Source organism: Phoxinus phoxinus, assembly GCF_949152265.1.
Source record: "Phoxinus phoxinus genome assembly, chromosome: 20".
NCBI classification, from domain to species: Eukaryota; Metazoa; Chordata; class Actinopteri; order Cypriniformes; family Leuciscidae; genus Phoxinus; species Phoxinus phoxinus.
The window spans coordinates 11590244-11610939 of NC_136895.1; the positions used below are offsets into that span (position 1 = coordinate 11590244).

The 20696-nt window shown below is 38.1% G+C and overlaps 2 protein-coding genes across 2 annotated transcripts; one reads left to right on the forward strand and one right to left on the reverse strand.

Annotated features, from left to right (window-relative positions):
* Positions 1 to 8277: 8277 nt before the first annotated feature.
* On the forward strand, positions 8278 to 11241 carry LOC306988257 (sentrin-specific protease 2-like). Its single transcript, XM_079593063.1, has 9 exons — positions 8278 to 8924; positions 9203 to 9261; positions 9342 to 9449; positions 9548 to 9679; positions 10006 to 10227; positions 10367 to 10446; positions 10534 to 10618; positions 10705 to 10800; positions 11063 to 11241. The coding sequence occupies exons 1-9, from the start codon at positions 8708 to 8710 to the stop codon at positions 11123 to 11125; spliced, it is 1062 nt and encodes a 353-aa protein (XP_079449189.1). The 5' UTR covers positions 8278 to 8707; the 3' UTR covers positions 11126 to 11241.
* Positions 11242 to 14541: 3300 nt separating this feature from the next.
* Positions 14542 to 19121, reverse strand: LOC306988752 (uncharacterized protein; the record flags this gene model as incomplete). Its single annotated transcript, XM_079593901.1, has 6 exons — positions 14542 to 16282; positions 16490 to 16819; positions 16909 to 16949; positions 18746 to 18828; positions 18907 to 18957; positions 19053 to 19121. 6 exons carry the CDS (start codon positions 19119 to 19121, stop codon positions 16062 to 16064), a joined length of 795 nt encoding a protein of 264 aa, XP_079450027.1. The 3' UTR covers positions 14542 to 16061.
* Between the last annotated feature and the right edge of the window lie 1575 nt (positions 19122 to 20696).

A 20696-nucleotide genomic window follows, 5' to 3' on the forward strand; every position in this document is an offset into this window, starting at 1 on the left:
ACTTGTGTAAAGTCTCTGAATTAAATTAAAGTGAAGCAGGAATTTTGTATAAAAACATTATTCATGTTGGTAATTCAGTTGGGACAGGTATCTCGTATGAAGCCCCTGTAAACACACACAGGTATTTGATGCACATGTAATTCAGTTAGGACAGGTATCACACATGAAGCCCCTGTAAACACACACAGGTATTTGATGCACATGTAATTCAGTTGGGACAGGTATCTCGTATGAAGCCCCTGTAAACACACACAGGTGTCTGATGCACATGTAATTCAGTTAGGACAGGTATCTCGTATGAAGCCCCTGTAAACACACACAGGTGTCTGATGCACATGTAATTCAGTTAGGACAGGTATCACACATGAAGCCCCTGTAAACACACACAGGTATTTGATGCACATGTAATTCAGTTGGGACAGGTATCTCGTATGAAGCCCCTGTAAACACACACAGGTGTCTGATGCACATGTAATTCAGTTGGGACAGGTATCTCGTATGAAGCCCCTGTAAACACACACAGGTGTCTGATGCACATGTAATTCAGTTAGGACAGGTATCTCGTATGAAGCCCCTGTAAACACACACAGGTGTCTGATGCACATGTAATTCAGTTGGGACAGGTATCTCGTATGAAGCCCCTGTAAACACACACAGGTGTCTGATGCACATGTAATTCAGTTAGGACAGGTATCACACATGAAGCCCCTGTAAACACACACAGGTATTTGATGCACATGTAATTCAGTTGGGACAGGTATCTCGTATGAAGCCCCTGTAAACACACACAGGTATTTGATGCACATGTAATTCAGTTGGGACAGGTATCTCGTATGAAGCCCCTGTAAACACACACAGGTATTTGATGCACATGTAATTCAGTTAGGACAGGTATCACACATGAAGCCCCTGTAAACACACACAGGTATTTGATTCACATGTAATTCAGTTAGGACAGGTATCACACATGAAGCCCCTGTAAACACACACAGGTATTTGATGCACATGTAATTCAGTTAGGACAGGTATCACACATGAAGCCCCTGTAAACACACACAGGTGTCTGATGCACATGTAATTCAGTTAGGACAGGTATCACACATGAAGCCCCTGTAAACACACACAGGTATTTGATGCACATGTAATTCAGTTGGGACAGGTATCTCGTATGAAGCCCCTGTAAACACACACAGGTGTCTGATGCACATGTAATTCAGTTAGGACAGGTATCACACATGAAGCCCCTGTAAACACACACAGGTATTTGATGCACATGTAATTCAGTTAGGACGGGTATCTCACACGAAGCCCCTGTAAACACACACAGGTGTCTGATGCACATGTAATTCAGTTAGGACAGGTATCACACATGAAGCCCCTGTAAACACACACAGGTATTTGATGCACATGTAATTCAGTTGGGACAGGTATCTCGTATGAAGCCCCTGTAAACACACACAGGTATTTGATGCACATGTAATTCAGTTGGGACAGGTATCTCGTATGAAGCCCCTGTAAACACACACAGGTATTTGATGCACATGTAATTCAGTTGGGACAGGTATCAAACATGAAGCCCCTGTAAACACACACAGGTATTTGATGCACATGTAATTCAGTTAGGACAGGTATCTCACATGAAGCCCCTGTAAACACACACAGGTATTTGATGCACATGTAATTCAGTTAGGACAGGTATCTCACATGAAGCCCCTGTAAACACACACAGGTATTTGATGCACATGTAATTCAGTTGGGACAGGTATCTCACATGAAGCCCCTGTAAACACACACAGGTATTTGATGCACATGTAATTCAGTTAGGACAGGTATCTCGTATGAAGCCCCTGTAAACACACACAGGTATTTGATGCACATGTAATTCAGTTAGGACAGGTATCTCGTATGAAGCCCCTGTAAACACACACAGGTGTCTGGTGCACATGTAATATGCCATTTTATTAACTGACAGTACATTTCACTAATTACTTGTATTAGGCCTATAGGTTAATAAGAATCATGCAATTATAAGTGAAAACAAGTGCAGCACTTTTATTCATATTGTATTACATTAATAGATCAGTAGAGAAATGTTAAGTTCATCCAGTCTTACCTTTACTATACACAAGACCGTTTATTTTATTTTCGTTTCTTTTATATTTTTGTTAAAAGTGTGACCGTGGATCCTGTATTACAATATTTCAGATTGTTTTAATGGCGCGATTGTGTAATGTATTAGCGTGTGACTTTGAAATAATTTACTTTGACGTGACATAAATAATCAATTTTAATCTTGTTTCTATTAGCGGCAAAAAAAAAAAAAAAAAAAAAAAAACGTTGGAGTGCTCTGCGCATGACCGGTGACCTATGCAAATTTGGAATTAGGAGAACGCCTACTCTACAACGTCACATTTTTTACGCTGTACTGAAACCCCTGGAAATAAGTGACTGCCCTGCCATGACGGGATTCACTAAAGTACAGGGGTTTCAGTACCGCGACGCACGCGGGGCGTATCCGAGGGTGTGGCCGTCACACCCCTTTCCAAAAAAAGAAATAATAATTTGCAGGTCAGCGCACATGCGCAGAGTAGAGTTCCTTCTTCCCGCGGGCTTTTCAAATTAGAGACAGAACTGGTGGACGATGAAGAGCAAACTGATAAACATTAAAAAGCAATGGACAATCAAGGACAAAACAGCGAAATCGGTAACTGTTTATTACGTTTTATTATGATCAAGAGGCAGACGAATTTGTAAAAAATACGGTAGGATTCTAATGTAAGGAGGGCTTCATACGAGATACCTGTCCCAACTGAATTAACGTTACATGTGCATCAAATACCTGTGTGTGTTTACAGGGGCTTCATGTGTGATACCTGTCCTAACTGAATTACATGTGCATCAAATACCTGTGTGTGTTTACAGGGGCTTTATACGAGATACCTGTCCCAACTGAATTACATGTGCATCAAATACCTGTGTGTGTTTACTGGGGCTTCATACGAGATACCTGTCCTAACTGAATTAACGTTACATGTGCATCAAATACCTGTGTGTGTTTACAGGGGCTTCATGTGTGATACCTGTCCTAACTGAATTACATGTGCATCAGACACCTGTGTGTGTTTACTGGGGCTTCATACGAGATACCTGTCCTAACTGAATTAACGTTACATGTGCATCAAATACCTGTGTGTGTTTACAGGGGCTTCATGTTTGATACCTGTCCTAACTGAATTACATGTGCATCAAATACCTGTGTGTGTTTACAGGGGCTTCATGTTTGATACCTGTCCCAACTGAATTACATGTGCATCAGATACCTGTGTGTGTTTACAGGGGCTTCATGTTTGATACCTGTCCTAACTGAATTACATGTGCATCAGACACCTGTGTGTGTTTACAGGGGCTTCATGTTTGATACCTGTCCTAACTGAATTACATGTGCATCAAATACCTGTGTGTGTTTACAGGGGCTTCATGTTTGATACCTGTCCCAACTGAATTACATGTGCATCAAATACCTGTGTGTGTTTACAGGGGCTTCATGTTTGATACCTGTCCCAACTGAATTACATGTGCATCAGACACCTGTGTGTGTTTACAGGGGCTTCATGTGTGATACCTGTCCTAACTGAATTACATGTGCATCAGACACCTGTGTGTGTTTACAGGGGCTTCATGTGTGATACCTGTCCTAACTGAATTACATGTGCATCAAATACCTGTGTGTGTTTACAGGGGCTTCATGTGAGATACCTGTCCTAACTGAATTACATGTGCATCAGACACCTGTGTGTGTTTACAGGGGCTTCATGTGTGATACCTGTCCTAACTGAATTACATGTGCATCAAATACCTGTGTGTGTTTACAGAGGCTTCATGTGTGATACCTGTCCTAACTGAATTACATGTGCATCAAATACCTGTGTGTGTTTACAGGGGCTTCATGTGAGATACCTGTCCTAACTGAATTACATGTGCATCAGACACCTGTGTGTGTTTACTGGGGCTTCATACGAGATACCTGTCCCAACTGAATTACATGTGCATCAAATACCTGTGTGTGTTTACAGGGGCTTCATGTGTGATACCTGTCCTAACTGAATTACATGTGCATCAAATACCTGTGTGTGTTTACAGGGGCTTCATGTGTGATACCTGTCCTAACTGAATTACATGTGCATCAGACACCTGTGTGTGTTTACTGGGGCTTCATACGAGATACCTGTCCTAACTGAATTACATGTGCATCAAATACCTGTGTGTGTTTACAGGGGCTTCATACGAGATACCTGTCCCAACTGAATTACATGTGCATCAAATACCTGTGTGTGTTTACAGGGGCTTCATGTGTGATACCTGTCCTAACTGAATTACATGTGCATCAAATACCTGTGTGTGTTTACAGGGGCTTCATGTGTGATACCTGTCCTAACTGAATTACATGTGCATCAAATACCTGTGTGTGTTTACAGGGGCTTCATGTGTGATACCTGTCCTAACTGAATTACATGTGCATCAAATACCTGTGTGTGTTTACAGGGGCTTCATACGAGATACCTGTCCTAACTGAATTACATGTGCATCAAATACCTGTGTGTGTTTACAGGGGCTTCATACGAGATACCTGTCCTAACTGAATTACATGTGCATCAAATACCTGTGTGTGTTTACAGGGGCTTCATACGAGATACCTGTCCTAACTGAATTACATGTGCATCAAATACCTGTGTGTGTTTACAGGGGCTTCATGTGTGCATATGAATTTATCTAAATCAACATTCTATGATCTAAATAAAATGAATAAACAATAAAGAAGGACAATGTAGACTAAAGTACTAAACTAAATATTACTCTGTTTCCCACCAGACTGGCTTCCGTCATCTTTTCACATATGTTCATCTTCAGAAGAGTACATCACAGGCATAGTTTCTTCAGAAGAAGACCTGAAACTTCTTTTGGAAAGCCACAAACGGGCAACTGGCACATCTTACACTGTTTGGTAATTTATCAGTTTCTAAATGAACTGCATGTTTATTTGTTTGATTGTTTATTTATGACCTTATGGAAAGTATTGCTACGAAGAACATTTGTTGCGTTTAATAGACATGCACTTAAGACAGCTACTTTCATTAAACAAATCTTTACTTACAGTTTTCTCATAATTGAAATATGAACAAGTAAAAGGGAATGTGCTATGCAAAGTATTAAATGCCTTTTTCTTTTATTTACTTACTGGTGACAGGTCGGATGACAGTCAAAAAAAGCAAAAAGTGACACCCCGATTTCTATGGAAAGTGGAAGATTATTCAAAACGCATTCCTCTCTCTGTGAAAAGAAGAGTGATATATGCTTGCCAGCATGGAAAAAACTACAAAAAGGCACCAAAAACAGAGGAGTTGGTAGGTTCTAAAGTCTGCACACATTTTCATGAACTTAATATATGTTGTATGAGTGGCAAAATATACTTATGAAACGGCTAATTCAAGTCCTTGATTCTGATTGGTTGAGCTGCGTTCAAAGCCGCTGTGTTACTTGATAAACCATACACCTGTGACCTAATTACATAAGTACTTCTGCTGCACTCAGTGTATGAAAATAAATATGTTTATTTATGGACTAACCTTTGTATAAAAGCAATAAGCCCTGTGAAGTGCCCCTTAGCTTTTCTAAATTCTCTGTAAAACACTGATTCATTGGGCTTATTATTGCTTTAATTTACTTCTAGACAAAATTGTAGGCATAACTATTTTTTATTATTACTACAATTTTTTTTCCCTGGCCCTAGAAATGTAATGTAGTGATGTAGAAATAATTTGTCTTTCAATCTGCAGCACACAGAACATGAACATATCAGCAGAAGAAGATTTCACATTCAAAGCAGCAAGAAAGTTGATTGCCCAGCAAAATTATATGTCAGATATATATTAAGGTAAATTTGACTGTCATGACTCATTTAAATGCACTCATTTAAAATGTATAACTTTATTACCATTATAAAGGTAATGGTGAAAAGAGAGCACTCTTTAGTTCTGTCTCATGTAAGGGTGTTGCAACATAATACATGGGACTATTATTGACATATTTTTCAGACAGATACGTATTATGGTATGTTGTTCTTGACAGATATGACAACTTTGCTGTTGGAGACAAAAGTTCTAGGAGTGAAAAACAAGCAGCTATAAAGAGGCTTCTGGAGTCAATAAAAGAGAACCCCACTGCCACTTCTGAAGTAATTCATGTCAAAATACCTTTGGCAGAAGCACACAAAAAGCACAACATTTCAGAAAACTGTCATTTCTCAAATAAGATCCATCACGAGGTGCGTGACAAAATTCATGAATATGTTTCACTTGGAATGACCTCTGTCCCTTTCCTGAAGAAGGTTCTGAAAACCTTTGTCCAGAAAGAGCTTTCAGGCATGGGAAGTGTTCTACCACACCCACAGGACCCATCGTACTACCCATCAAGCCATGTTATTCAAAATCATGTGCATCAGGCCTTACTTGCTGGAAAATACTCTGGCTTTGATCAACTGCAACTGGAAAAGAAAATTGATGAATGGAAATTAACAGATTCAGATGCCCAATTTTTCTTTAGGCAGTGCACAGAGAACTACAGAGATCAGACAGAAATACACATTGAAGTGAATGCACAAAGAAATGGATTTCCAGTCACCGAAGACTCCGAGGAAGATTTTGAGGATAAACACACACCGGAGATGACCACATCACAAGAAACATTCTTGTTTATTCATCAAAACAAACAACAGCAGCATTTACTTGAGCGTTATGGAGATATGGTCCTACTTGATGCCACTTACAGAACCACCAAATATGCATTGCCCCTGTTTCTGGTTGTTGTTCGGACTAATGTTGGCTACAAACCGGTTGCTGAGTTTATATGTGAAAACGAGACAACCACAGCGATAGCTGAAGCTCTTAACATCCTGAAACAGTGGAACCTGCATTGGGAGCCAAAGTACTTCATGCTTGATTATTCACAACAGGAATATCAAGCTCTGGACCATACATTTCCAAATGCACAGAAGTATTTGTGCTCATTCCATCGTGAGCAAGCTTGGATACGATGGACAAGACAAGGTACAGTCCAGCTGATACCAGAATTCCATTATAGTCTTTGGTTTTCATTATAATCCTGGATATGTGATAATGTATATGTGTGTTTTTTAATTTATTTTAATTTATTTTTACTTTTCATTAGAAGTAAACAATACAGCCTTAGATTTACATTTCAGTTTTTCTAAAACATCTTTCAAAGTACTTTCAGTAATGTATTACTTTGTTTTCTTAGTTTCATTTATTTACATTTCATTTGTACTGTAAATTAGTCATCTGAAACATAGGTAATTCCTATTTTTACAGTGTTTAATATCCCATATACTCTCTTTCTGGCAGCCAAGAACAAGTTGTCCCACTCTGAGCAAAGTGAACTACTTGGCCACCTGCGTGAGATAGCTAGTGCCCCAAGTGAATCATCTTGTGATAGGGAGGTTGACAGACTGAAGGAGAGCAAGGTTTACAAGAAGTCATTTGAAGTCAGACATTATGTTGATACAAGGTGGCTATGTATTCGGGAGGTGAGGTACTGCACTGGACATGTTCCGTGTTCAACTGTTGTACAGTACATTTAGATTGATATAAAAGGGACAGGCCAGCATTTAGTTTTCTCTGAAGTTATTACGCCCTGTCAACACCAGACAGACACAACAAAAGCAAGTCATCATCATCACTGATTCAGTCTACACTTGATTATGGTAGTTGCGCTGAGTTGAGGAAATGGATGCCTCAATCTATTTTGCGCACCGTCTAGGTAGGATATTTGCTTGGATAGGATACAGTGGTTTAGGGTATTTGCTTTTAATGCATCCAGTGTAGACGGGGTGTAATGTTCCATTCTTTCTGCATCAACTACCTTTATCGAAGTAATATGTTACTTTCTTTTTCAGCGGTGGTGTAGGGCCTATGTTCCACAAGGATTCTCTGTGGCAGTTACCACCAACAATGGAGTTGAGGCTCTCAATAAATCATTGAAGAGCTTCTACCTCAAATTTTCTGGAACAGGAAGTCTTACATCTCTGCTTGAAACTATTATATGCGATTTCATCCCAGAACAGTTGCTATCATACAGTAGACTCAACTTCATCTACAGTAGTGAATGCAAAACATACAATCCAGATGTGCCAACGTTCCTAAGAGACAAACCCAGGAGTTTTGTCAAACATTGCTTAAACAGTATCCAAGCAGCTTCCATCTATTCAAAAGAGCATGTTGAGGTACTTGGAAATGAATCTTTCAAGGTAAAGAGTGAGACAAACTCTGCATGGTACAGAGTAGAACTTGGTGACTCTGAAAGGTACCCATCTTGTGAATGTGTCCTCTTCAAAAAAACGTTCTTACCATGCAAGCATTTCTTCGCTGTTTTTAGTCACTCTGACAAAACATGGGGAGACCTTAGCCCAGTCTATTGTCGAAGCCCATATATAACTCTGGATTTCAGTGTTGCTCTAACCAATCCACCAATCACTGAGAACAGCACTCAAGAAGACTTCTCTAGTGACTTTTGCGTTTGTCCTCTTCCTTACCCAAGGAAACAGACACACAACAGTGAGCCACAGTCAACTGGTGTAGGAGCTGATCAGCAGCGCTTACGCGAAGAGCTCAAACATTTACATGATGTATCATATATGTGCACTGACAAGAAGGCAATTCAGAATGCATCTTGTGTTGTTCATGAGCTTTGTGAAACACTCAAATCCAGTTTACCTAAGGATAATGGCCTGGTTCTCCAGCAGCAAGAGGCTGTCAAGCAAAACCTTCGGGCTTTACCAAGTCGCTGTAAGAAGGCCAAACAAAAAACTGGCAGAAAACGCAAAATGAGAGCGATGGCAGTTGCAAATGAAGGTTTGTTATATTACAATTAAATAGAGGAGGTTTTTTTATACACCTTGATCTTGGTGTAGCAATACTGTGCTATACAATCAGTGTTTGCCAAAGGGGTTATTTTTGTAAATGATGTACTATTTTCTTTCCTGTTTCGTTTTGTTGACATATGACTTGTCTTGGCATTTGGCAACCTTTTAATAGTTCATTATTGAAAAGGTCTCTATGTGCTATACATATGCTGTGTTTTCTATATGCTTTCTTTTTATTCTTTCATATTCTGTTCATTTCCCCATCAGGTGATGGCAATTTCCATAAAAAGACTAAAAAGACAGAGATGGACAAAGACTTGCTTCAGGCAATATACAGTTACTTTACTATTAATTAATCTGCTATTAATTGCATGAAATTTTAAGTTGTTTGTGATTTTCTCTTCAGTCATCATGTGGTGTGGAGGTCTCTGTGGAAGAAACCAGGAAAGCATCCACACTGAAACACGCTGGCAATCTTGTGAACCATAGTGAAAACTTACCTAGGTTAACAAAGGTGAGAATATGATTGTGAAATAAAATGTTCTGTCAGTAACATCTGTCCACTAAGCAAATTCTTTGACCTTGTTTATATGTACGTTGCATTTTTTTTAGGACATGGCATCAGAGGTGAGACATATTCTGGAACAAGATGACCCAAACATGGTGATAAGCACAGCTTTCAAACTATGCATTAGACAGAGGGACCTGGCAACGCTGGAGGAGGGTTCCTGGCTCAATGACATGGTAAGAGTGTAAGTGAACATACAGTAAGATTTCTAATCTTACTGTATGTTCACTTACCCTTGTTCACAGTCTTATTTTGCTTTTTATTGTGCAATAAATATATTTTAAAAAATAGGATAAATGATACTAATAACATTGTAGCTAATTATATATATATATAATCTCACTGTTTTGCTTGTTTGCAGTAAAATCCCAGTCATCAAGTTGGACACAATGATTTCTTTAAATATTGGCATTTGTCTGATTTAATCTGATCATTTTAAAAAGCTCTAATGTTGGCCGTCATGGATGTTTATCATGATTATTTTTACTCTTATGTTCTTAAGGTTATCAACTTCTATTTGTCTCTGATAATGAAGAGGAGCAATGATCAGCAGGAAGGCCTTAAAGTGTACTGTTTGAGCACATTTTTCTACCCAAAGCTTCTGAGTAGTGACGGACATTTTGCAGGCCATGCAGCAGTGAAGAAATGGACAAAAACAGTGGATCTCTTCCTCTGTGATCTAGTTCTTGTTCCTTTGCACCTTGGCTTGCACTGGGCTTTGGCTGTAAGTAATTTATGAATAGCAATGCCTTTGTAACGCATAGTTTCCATATCTATACTGTATGATTAAAAGTGTAGAAATTGTATATTTACTTTTTCACAATTACAACCAACTACCTTTTATCTCTATTGCTTATCACCAGGTAATTGATTTCAAATCCCAGACCATCCAGTGCTATGACTCCATGGGTCAGAGACATGATGCGATCTGCCACATATTGTTGTGAGTTATGTCCAATTGCAACTTTGGTTTTAACCTCACACTGCTTTGAAGGCATGTAAGCATGTCTCGTGTGATTTTAATTAACAGGGAATACCTCATGGAAGAGAACAAAATCAAAAAAGCCTGCTGCTTTGAAGCTTCCAGATGGACCATCGGCCGAATGAGAACCAACGTATGCATACCACAATATAATAAGTTATACAAATATTCTTATTCAAATAACTGTTTTGTTATACTTACTTGGAATTTTGTTTCTAGGCAATTCCCAAACAGACAAATGGAAATGACTGTGGGGTTTTTATCTGCAAATATGCAGACTTCCTTTCTCAAGGAAAGCCACTTACTTTCAGACAGGTACATGACCAAGCTACAATATTTATTTCTCACAAACCTGATTCTTAACACTTGTTTGACTTTTATCAATAACCATATCTATCCACTAACACACTATAGTATCTACCTCACTCTAAACTTAGGACACATTTTTTTATAGTAACAACATGGAACACCTTAGCAACTGCATCACGGTCTCACTGATAAATCTTCAAAAGCTTTTATTTTTTGTCAAAATCCATCATCAAAGTTTGTCTGTAACATGCTTGTTCTCTCTATCTAGTGTGACATTCCAGTCATACGAAAGGTGATGATGTGGGAGATAGTACATCAGAAGATCCTGTAAAGATTGTGTCCTGAGACATCCAAAAGCTGAAGTCCTGCCTTGTTATGCTGGCTGTCAATATTTGATATTTTCTTTTTTAATAAAGTTGAGTAAGAACAATTAGTTGTCAGTATGTTGTTTTAAAATAGCAGTGGAAAAAAGTTAGTAAAAACCTAGGTTTTAAGGTTTAACAGCGTATTTGTATGTGTATTAAAATATAGATTTTCATTTTATATCTATATCTCATAGAACTTGTGTAAAGTCTCTGAATTAAATTAAAGTGAAGCAGGAATTTTGTATAAAAACATTATTCATGTTGGTAATTCAGTTGGGACAGGTATCTCGTATGAAGCCCCTGTAAACACACACAGGTATTTGATGCACATGTAATTCAGTTAGGACAGGTATCACACATGAAGCCCCTGTAAACACACACAGGTATTTGATGCACATGTAATTCAGTTGGGACAGGTATCTCGTATGAAGCCCCTGTAAACACACACAGGTGTCTGATGCACATGTAATTCAGTTAGGACAGGTATCTCGTATGAAGCCCCTGTAAACACACACAGGTGTCTGATGCACATGTAATTCAGTTAGGACAGGTATCACACATGAAGCCCCTGTAAACACACACAGGTATTTGATGCACATGTAATTCAGTTGGGACAGGTATCTCGTATGAAGCCCCTGTAAACACACACAGGTGTCTGATGCACATGTAATTCAGTTGGGACAGGTATCTCGTATGAAGCCCCTGTAAACACACACAGGTGTCTGATGCACATGTAATTCAGTTAGGACAGGTATCTCGTATGAAGCCCCTGTAAACACACACAGGTGTCTGATGCACATGTAATTCAGTTGGGACAGGTATCTCGTATGAAGCCCCTGTAAACACACACAGGTGTCTGATGCACATGTAATTCAGTTAGGACAGGTATCACACATGAAGCCCCTGTAAACACACACAGGTATTTGATGCACATGTAATTCAGTTGGGACAGGTATCTCGTATGAAGCCCCTGTAAACACACACAGGTATTTGATGCACATGTAATTCAGTTGGGACAGGTATCTCGTATGAAGCCCCTGTAAACACACACAGGTATTTGATGCACATGTAATTCAGTTAGGACAGGTATCACACATGAAGCCCCTGTAAACACACACAGGTATTTGATTCACATGTAATTCAGTTAGGACAGGTATCACACATGAAGCCCCTGTAAACACACACAGGTATTTGATGCACATGTAATTCAGTTAGGACAGGTATCACACATGAAGCCCCTGTAAACACACACAGGTGTCTGATGCACATGTAATTCAGTTAGGACAGGTATCACACATGAAGCCCCTGTAAACACACACAGGTATTTGATGCACATGTAATTCAGTTGGGACAGGTATCTCGTATGAAGCCCCTGTAAACACACACAGGTGTCTGATGCACATGTAATTCAGTTAGGACAGGTATCACACATGAAGCCCCTGTAAACACACACAGGTATTTGATGCACATGTAATTCAGTTAGGACGGGTATCTCACACGAAGCCCCTGTAAACACACACAGGTGTCTGATGCACATGTAATTCAGTTAGGACAGGTATCACACATGAAGCCCCTGTAAACACACACAGGTATTTGATGCACATGTAATTCAGTTGGGACAGGTATCTCGTATGAAGCCCCTGTAAACACACACAGGTATTTGATGCACATGTAATTCAGTTGGGACAGGTATCTCGTATGAAGCCCCTGTAAACACACACAGGTATTTGATGCACATGTAATTCAGTTGGGACAGGTATCAAACATGAAGCCCCTGTAAACACACACAGGTATTTGATGCACATGTAATTCAGTTAGGACAGGTATCTCACATGAAGCCCCTGTAAACACACACAGGTATTTGATGCACATGTAATTCAGTTAGGACAGGTATCTCACATGAAGCCCCTGTAAACACACACAGGTATTTGATGCACATGTAATTCAGTTGGGACAGGTATCTCACATGAAGCCCCTGTAAACACACACAGGTATTTGATGCACATGTAATTCAGTTAGGACAGGTATCTCGTATGAAGCCCCTGTAAACACACACAGGTATTTGATGCACATGTAATTCAGTTAGGACAGGTATCTCGTATGAAGCCCCTGTAAACACACACAGGTGTCTGGTGCACATGTAATATGCCATTTTATTAACTGACAGTACATTTCACTAATTACTTGTATTAGGCCTATAGGTTAATAAGAATCATGCAATTATAAGTGAAAACAAGTGCAGCACTTTTATTCATATTGTATTACATTAATAGATCAGTAGAGAAATGTTAAGTTCATCCAGTCTTACCTTTACTATACACAAGACCGTTTATTTTATTTTCGTTTCTTTTATATTTTTGTTAAAAGTGTGACCGTGGATCCTGTATTACAATATTTCAGATTGTTTTAATGGCGCGATTGTGTAATGTATTAGCGTGTGACTTTGAAATAATTTACTTTGACGTGACATAAATAATCAATTTTAATCTTGTTTCTATTAGCGGCAAAAAAAAAAAAAAAAAAAAAAAAACGTTGGAGTGCTCTGCGCATGACCGGTGACCTATGCAAATTTGGAATTAGGAGAACGCCTACTCTACAACGTCACATTTTTTACGCTGTACTGAAACCCCTGGAAATAAGTGACTGCCCTGCCATGACCGCCTCCAGAACAAGACAACTACGCTTTAAGCGCAAGGCAACTACGCTCATTTCGTATCACTGTCGCGCCCGCGCCGCGCGCCTCACAAGCGTTCAGTCGACGGACAGCGAGTGGGTCTGTGTACAGGGAAATTACGATGCCACGCAGATGTGCTGTTCCTGGCTGTGGACAAACAACATCTTTGAATACGCTGCGAAAGATCCAGTCGTCAGGGAAAAATGGATGCACTTTATTTTTTGCGGGCGTCTCAGTCACGGCAGTGTTAATTTAAAAGTTTGTTCTACATTTGAAGGATGACTGTTTTGAGAACAAATCCCAAAATGATGCTGGCTTTGCCAGAAAACTGTTGCTCAAAGATAAGTCCGTGCCGACTATTCTGGGCTCAACAACGACGACGCAAACTGTAAGTAATGTATTTAAAACTTTAAACTACTTTTTAAATACGCCGAATCCGCAAATGTTCTGGCTGGGGGAGTTAATAATTGATGCATAGGCACTGACGTTAGCCAATCATAACAGTGGGCGTTAACACTGAACTCTTAAAGGGGAAACACCCCCAAAACAGACTGTTTATCAGAGGATGAGAAACAGGGTGGGAAAAGGTCATAAATCACTACATTTTAAAAGTTTTTTGTAAAAAAAACTATAGTAATACTATAATTGCACCTAAGGGAACATAATAATAAAATAAAAAAAAACCATGTCATGACCCCTGACCCAACTTACAAAGTTATTTATAGCACACTTTATACACTGGCAAGTACAAGCATTTTACTTAAAAGTCATAACCATAAAGGGTACAAAATATAGTAATTAAGGCAAGAATAAGTAACTTTTGGTCCTTTATCAGTTGCAGAATACAATACTTGTGGAGGAACATTAAGTTCTGGTGAATATAAGAGTTGCGAGTCGCTTCGCTTTTGCACAGATGAATCTGATAGGTTGAGGTGCATCACTTTTGACTTCTTTATCATAATTAGGACTTTGTCAATTTAGATTTTTTTTTTACGCATTTAATTTTTTAAAAGTCATAATTTCAACTTTCTTCTCATAATTCTGATTTATTGCATAATTGACATTTTATATCATAATTTAAAGTTTTTAATCTCATATTAATGATCTTCAGAAACATGATAGTATTTTCTTATATACAGGAAATGTTCCTACACACTGATCACATGGTTACAGGAGATCCTCTTATCAATGCAAATGTCACTGAAAACATTACACTCGCTCACTCCTAAAAATAAATAAATAAATAATGAAAGACATATTTAAGAAAATATGACTAGGTAAGTAAGTGATATTCTGCTGTTATTTTGACTGGGCAGTGTTAGCAACATAAACACTGTTTTATGAATCTTGTCTGCGTTTCCCAAAAAGCATCGTAAGCTTAAGAAGATCGAAAAGCCTTTGCCATCAATGATCTCGACGATAAATAGTATCGGTACGGTACGCTTGGAACCTCAACAGAGGTGGTACCATTTAAAGCGGGCCGTACCGTACCATGCAGTGGAAAAGCGCCATAAGTGAGCCGTACCGTACCGTACCGTACCATGCAGTGGAAAAGCGCCAAATGTGTAATTAGACCAAAGGTTCATTTTGCGGCGGAGTTCTCCTTTAAGAAGATCGTAGAGCTTTGCCATCGATGATCTCGACGATAAACGTACAGTAACTCCCGATGATTTTGAGAAACGCAGCCGTGTCCATGCACAGCACATGTGATGCTATATGCAAACGAAGCATTTCTGAAAAGCCAAACAAATGTTAATTTGCGTTTTATTATGGATACTGTTGCTTTCCATTTCCGTGGCTTTAAACAACTTCCACTGTATATAGTGCTAGCCTGACCTTCTTTCCTACATTTATAGATTTGACACAAACGCACGGATGAATGAAAGGAAGAATGCGGTTTCCCACAAAATCCATCCTAACATCTGTAAAATAAAACTGTTATAGGCTTAATGTGATCAGCAGGAAATACAGCAACACACACTCACTCAATCTGCCCGTTTCCATTCTGTTCTCTGTTCTTCAGCCAAATCATTTACACACTTTTATGATAATTTCTATCTAAAGTTGTGGCAGCAACACTGGAAGCACCAGCTCCTCCACTGACTCTGTGTTTAGCACTAAAGCTCTTGCAGTTTCTGCCGTTACAGCTTTACAGTTGTGTCACGTACCAAATGCTTTATCATTATTATCAGCTATAACTGATAATATAACTATATAACTATAATAAGCTATAACTGATTAATATGTTCATCCTCACGAGCGTCTGAACCCATGCTGTGTCCGTCTGCCCTACGACTGCTTGAGGACTTTCTTATCCGCCAAACAATGAAACCTATAACTATAACTGTAACTGTAATAGCAGATGTAATGCCAACCCAGAGCCCAAGCGATGATGTTTGTCCTTGGTTTTCTTGTTCCGTCGACATGGATCCTTTTTCTGTTGTTGATTCTGCAACAAAAAAGTATAACAGGAAACTTTACCTCACAGTGATAAAGAAAACAGATCCGTCTATAGTTTATATACAGCAGCATTCAGACTGAAACATCACTAGTGAATACCAAATAAGGAATCAACTTCTTGCAGTATTTATATTTTAAAGCAAACAAATTGAATTAAATTAAAAACTTAATGCACTTATTCACTAGTTTCACACACCCATAATGATCAGTTGTACAGCAGGATATTCAGATGAGTGTGTGATGTAGCAGATGTATTTTCCTGCATCAGCATAGATAAGTTTGTGGAGTTTGATGGAGAAGTTTCCTCTCTTATGCTCCTTTGGAAAAGTTTCAGTTCTGTTCTTGTACTCTGGATCCTGTTTCTCTATTGAATGACTGCCTTCAGTTATATCACACACAATCTTGCCACTGTGTCTCCAAAACACATTAATATCTTGAAGTTTATGATCATGTTGAGTGGAGGAACACGGCAGGAGAACAGAGCCACCAATAACAGCCTCTACGTCTACTGTGTCCTGCAGAAACACTGAAACAACAGAAGCTTTAATTGTAAATGTACTTTAACAGTCAGAGGGATTCATTCATCTTTCAAATGTAGTTTGTTTAGATGCTCACCTTTGTTTATCAGCACCGCAAACACACAGATGAAGAAACCACTGCAGAAACAGAACAAAATACAAGTTTATTTAACTTCCTTTGGTTCATGTTGAATAGCACGGTACAAACACTAAAGTCATGAGTTTGATTCACAAATAATACACATAATAAAGGTAAGATAGGATAGATCCCATACTAATTTTTCTTATCACAGATGTCACTAAATTCATCTCTAAATATGTTACAAACTGGCAGTGAATGTTCTTAAGGAGGAAACTTTACCCTTCTTATCCTATTGGTAAAACCTTGAATTCACTACAAATAAAAATACTATCAAATAAAACTCCCTATATATATTTGTACCAAAGCAAAAAAACAAAAAAAAGGGCTACCTGCTCTTAATCAAAATAATAGTTACAGCAGATAAACAATACATATACACTTTATAATCACTACTTAACCAATTCATGTTTAATATTTTAACAACAATAAAAATTCCCTTTCAATTCTAGTCTAAATAAAGCATTTGACAACCAAAACACAGCAGGCCAAACACACACACGAGCAACAAGCTAATGCTAACGTTACATCAGACGTTTATTATTCTAGGTGTACGACACGTGTGTCCAAACAGCGTTTCATATTCTGCATTCAGCAAACATACCTGATTATCATGGTGGACCAATATATATTTATTTTACTATATTACATTAAATACTTTTTTTAATTAGGGTGAAATACTACTTTTTCAACAGAAAGTATCGTAACTCTTGAGCTTCCGCAATATGGCATGCGTTTTACGTAAGATGACATCAGACGTAAGTATATAGTAATAATATGCGGTGACGTCACATATGCGACGTGTAGTCTTTCTCGTTATGTCTATTCCACAACTGCTAGCCAAAGAATCATACAATATACTGTCAAACTCGTTACATGAGAAATTATATAAAAAATTCACAGACAACATATGTTCACATTCATGGCACAATTCAAACGGGATCAGAAAATAATGATTTTCCCTCATTCACTTGCATTGACGCTTTTTCAACCTAGAGGTCCACTTGGAGTTTTACGGATGGGCGGGACTTACCAGCTCTATATGAAAAAAGCTTTTTATTTTATCTTTATCGTTTTTTAAAAACCATTTTATGTATAATTTTCATTGGTTAGACTAGACTGTAAAAAATATTCCAGTTTAACAGGATGCCAACCTTATATTTCATTAAGTGATATAATGTTAATATGCCTACTTTAAATTTGCCTTTAATGTACCAATAACCACCATAATAATACAGGAGGCAGAATGGGAATGGGCTGGTAATAAAACATTATTAATACTCATATAGACGCACGGGTTCAAACACAAATACAGAACACCATCAGGGTAACAGAACTAAAATAATGCAATAAACATGAACTACAGTAAATTATATCAAATGTCACTCAAAACACACCAATGTACGTAAATGATAAGAATTATTTATAAATAAAAAAAATCATATGATGTGTAACGACTTTTACTGTTTTTACTGCCTAAATTATCTGGTAATTCATAGTTTTTTACTTGCCAAAACCATGCATTTATTTCACAATTCAATTATAATATGATGTTTAAAAACATTTGCAGTTTTTTTTTTTTTTACCATGTATAGTAAACCAATAACATGTTTTAACTTTAGTTTACCAAATAGTGTGCTAGTTTCACTGAAAAATAATCACGTTTGACGTATAATAATAAAAATAAGCTGGTGTTTTCAGCAGGATGCTACACTCGTCCTTCTGTCTGATGTGACGTTTGATCCAGTATTAGTGAAATCAACAGCAGTAAATGAGTAAATGTTCTCAGACTTACATGATAATCTGTGAAGCTTCTTTCTTAAACTCCTCTGAGAAAACACTGTGTTCTTGATCCTGATCCTCAAGTGAAACATTTCTCTGAATGATGTCTCATATATTCCTGCCGTCACTGAGTCTTTAATATACTGTCATGTGTTGACTTTAGTTTATCGTCACTGTAACAGCAGGACAAGATTGCAGAGCTTCCAGCAACATCCTCAGTCTGACCTACAGAGGAAAAAGAAAGAGATAGAACTGAAATGAACAAGGAAATGGTTTTCAGAAATGAATTAACATATTAATCTTCTATAACAAGATATTACCTGTTTCTTTTTCATATCTGATCTCAATCCAGAAAGATCTTCCTCACAGCTCCTCTCTCCTGTTTTCATCCTGACACTGAACAAGCGCTGAGAGACTCGAGGCTGATATCTGATGGGAGGAGAAACTAGTTGCCAGACTAGATGAGCTGGTGATCGGGACAAGTACAGTGTGGTTGTTTTTTGTTTGTTTTTAACACTAGTAACTTTTTGACTAACAGAGGAACTAAAAGAGAGAGAAAGCATAAGTCACAAACTCACAGCCTTATTGATCTTTGCTTAATCAGCATGTATTTTTGGATGCGTGTTGCTTTTTGAATTCATTTGCCACACCACCTACTACACACACACACACACACACACACACACACACACACACACACACACACACACACACACACACACACACACACTGTGTGTGTTATAGATTAACTACTACTGTTATAGATTAAAGATTCAAGTGGCTTTATTGGCCTGGTCAAAAGCTTTACATCGCAAAAGCATTGCTAACATTAAATTACAGGCATACAGTACATGTTTACACACAATTTAAAAACAAAAAAGTTTGATAAAGTAATATTCCAACCAGGAGAAGGAAAAATGGGGGAAAGTACACCATGATTTGTTTTATTTACATGTGACTCAGAGTTGATTGTGCCGTTTGTGTTCCTGTTGAACTGGTTAAACTCTTGTCATGACAGGGCGTCACAAACCTGAATGCCAGACTTGCATTTCTCTTCTTTTTGATATTCTTTTGCATTATATTATATAATTTTGTATTGTGATTTTGTAGAATATGGGGAAAAAAATGCTTTTGATGCCTATTGTTGACACTGTTTCTGAAACACGCAGGCGTTCAGTTTAACATTAATCAGTAGTTTGAAGAGCTGTGACCTGATGCCAGTATGACACGTTTCGCTGACTAAGGAGTGGTGTTGATGTGGAAACTCTGATGTTTATCATACACACAAGTGAGAAGAGTGTGTATGATATCCTAGTGTACCAACAGTCCGAACACAACGTGTTGTCACATTTAGGACATATAAATACTCATATTGGCTTTTTGCAGGAGACCCACTTAAAAAACTCAGATCAAGTCAGAATTCGCAAGAAATGTATTTCATTCAAAAAAATTACAAATCTATTGGTGTGGAAATTATAATCATCTGGTGCGTTCAGTTTTCTCCTTCACAAACTTTAGCTGACTCTGGTGGTAGATATGTTATTGTTTTTGGCCGGACACATGAATGCAGTGAAAATGAACGTGTTACCTAGATTTTATTTCCAATTTTCATACTTAAATCCTTTTTAAGACTTTAAATCAACACATCTTTTATTTGGAACAAAGGGCCTATCAGAATTCACAGAGAAATCCTTCAGAAACCAAAGCTTTTGGGTGGGCTTGCCCTTCCTATTTTTTATTTTTCTACTGGGCAGCAAATATACACACTACATTATTCTGGTTTCAGAGTCATTTTGGACAGTCGGCAGTCTCGCACTGTCCTTATGGTAATCTCATCGTCCGCGATCATTACGAATCTGGTCCCAATTTCGAACCCATTTTGTACTTGTTATATAGATATTTGCAACTCCAAAACTTTGTTAAAGGGGTGGGTGATTATGATTTCACTTTTCTAACTTTAGTTA

Excerpts from the sequence above, each read along its gene's own strand:
- LOC306988257 (XM_079593063.1), top strand. The coding sequence starts at position 8,708 with ATGTGCACTGACAAGAAGGCAATTCAGAATGCATCTTGTGTTGTTCAT. Across the intron at positions 10,228-10,366 it reads GCTTGCACTGGGCTTTGGCT|GTAATTGATTTCAAATCCCA; the intron begins GTAAGTAATTTA and ends GCTTATCACCAG. Across the intron at positions 10,619-10,704 it reads TCGGCCGAATGAGAACCAAC|GCAATTCCCAAACAGACAAA; the intron begins GTATGCATACCA and ends TTTTGTTTCTAG.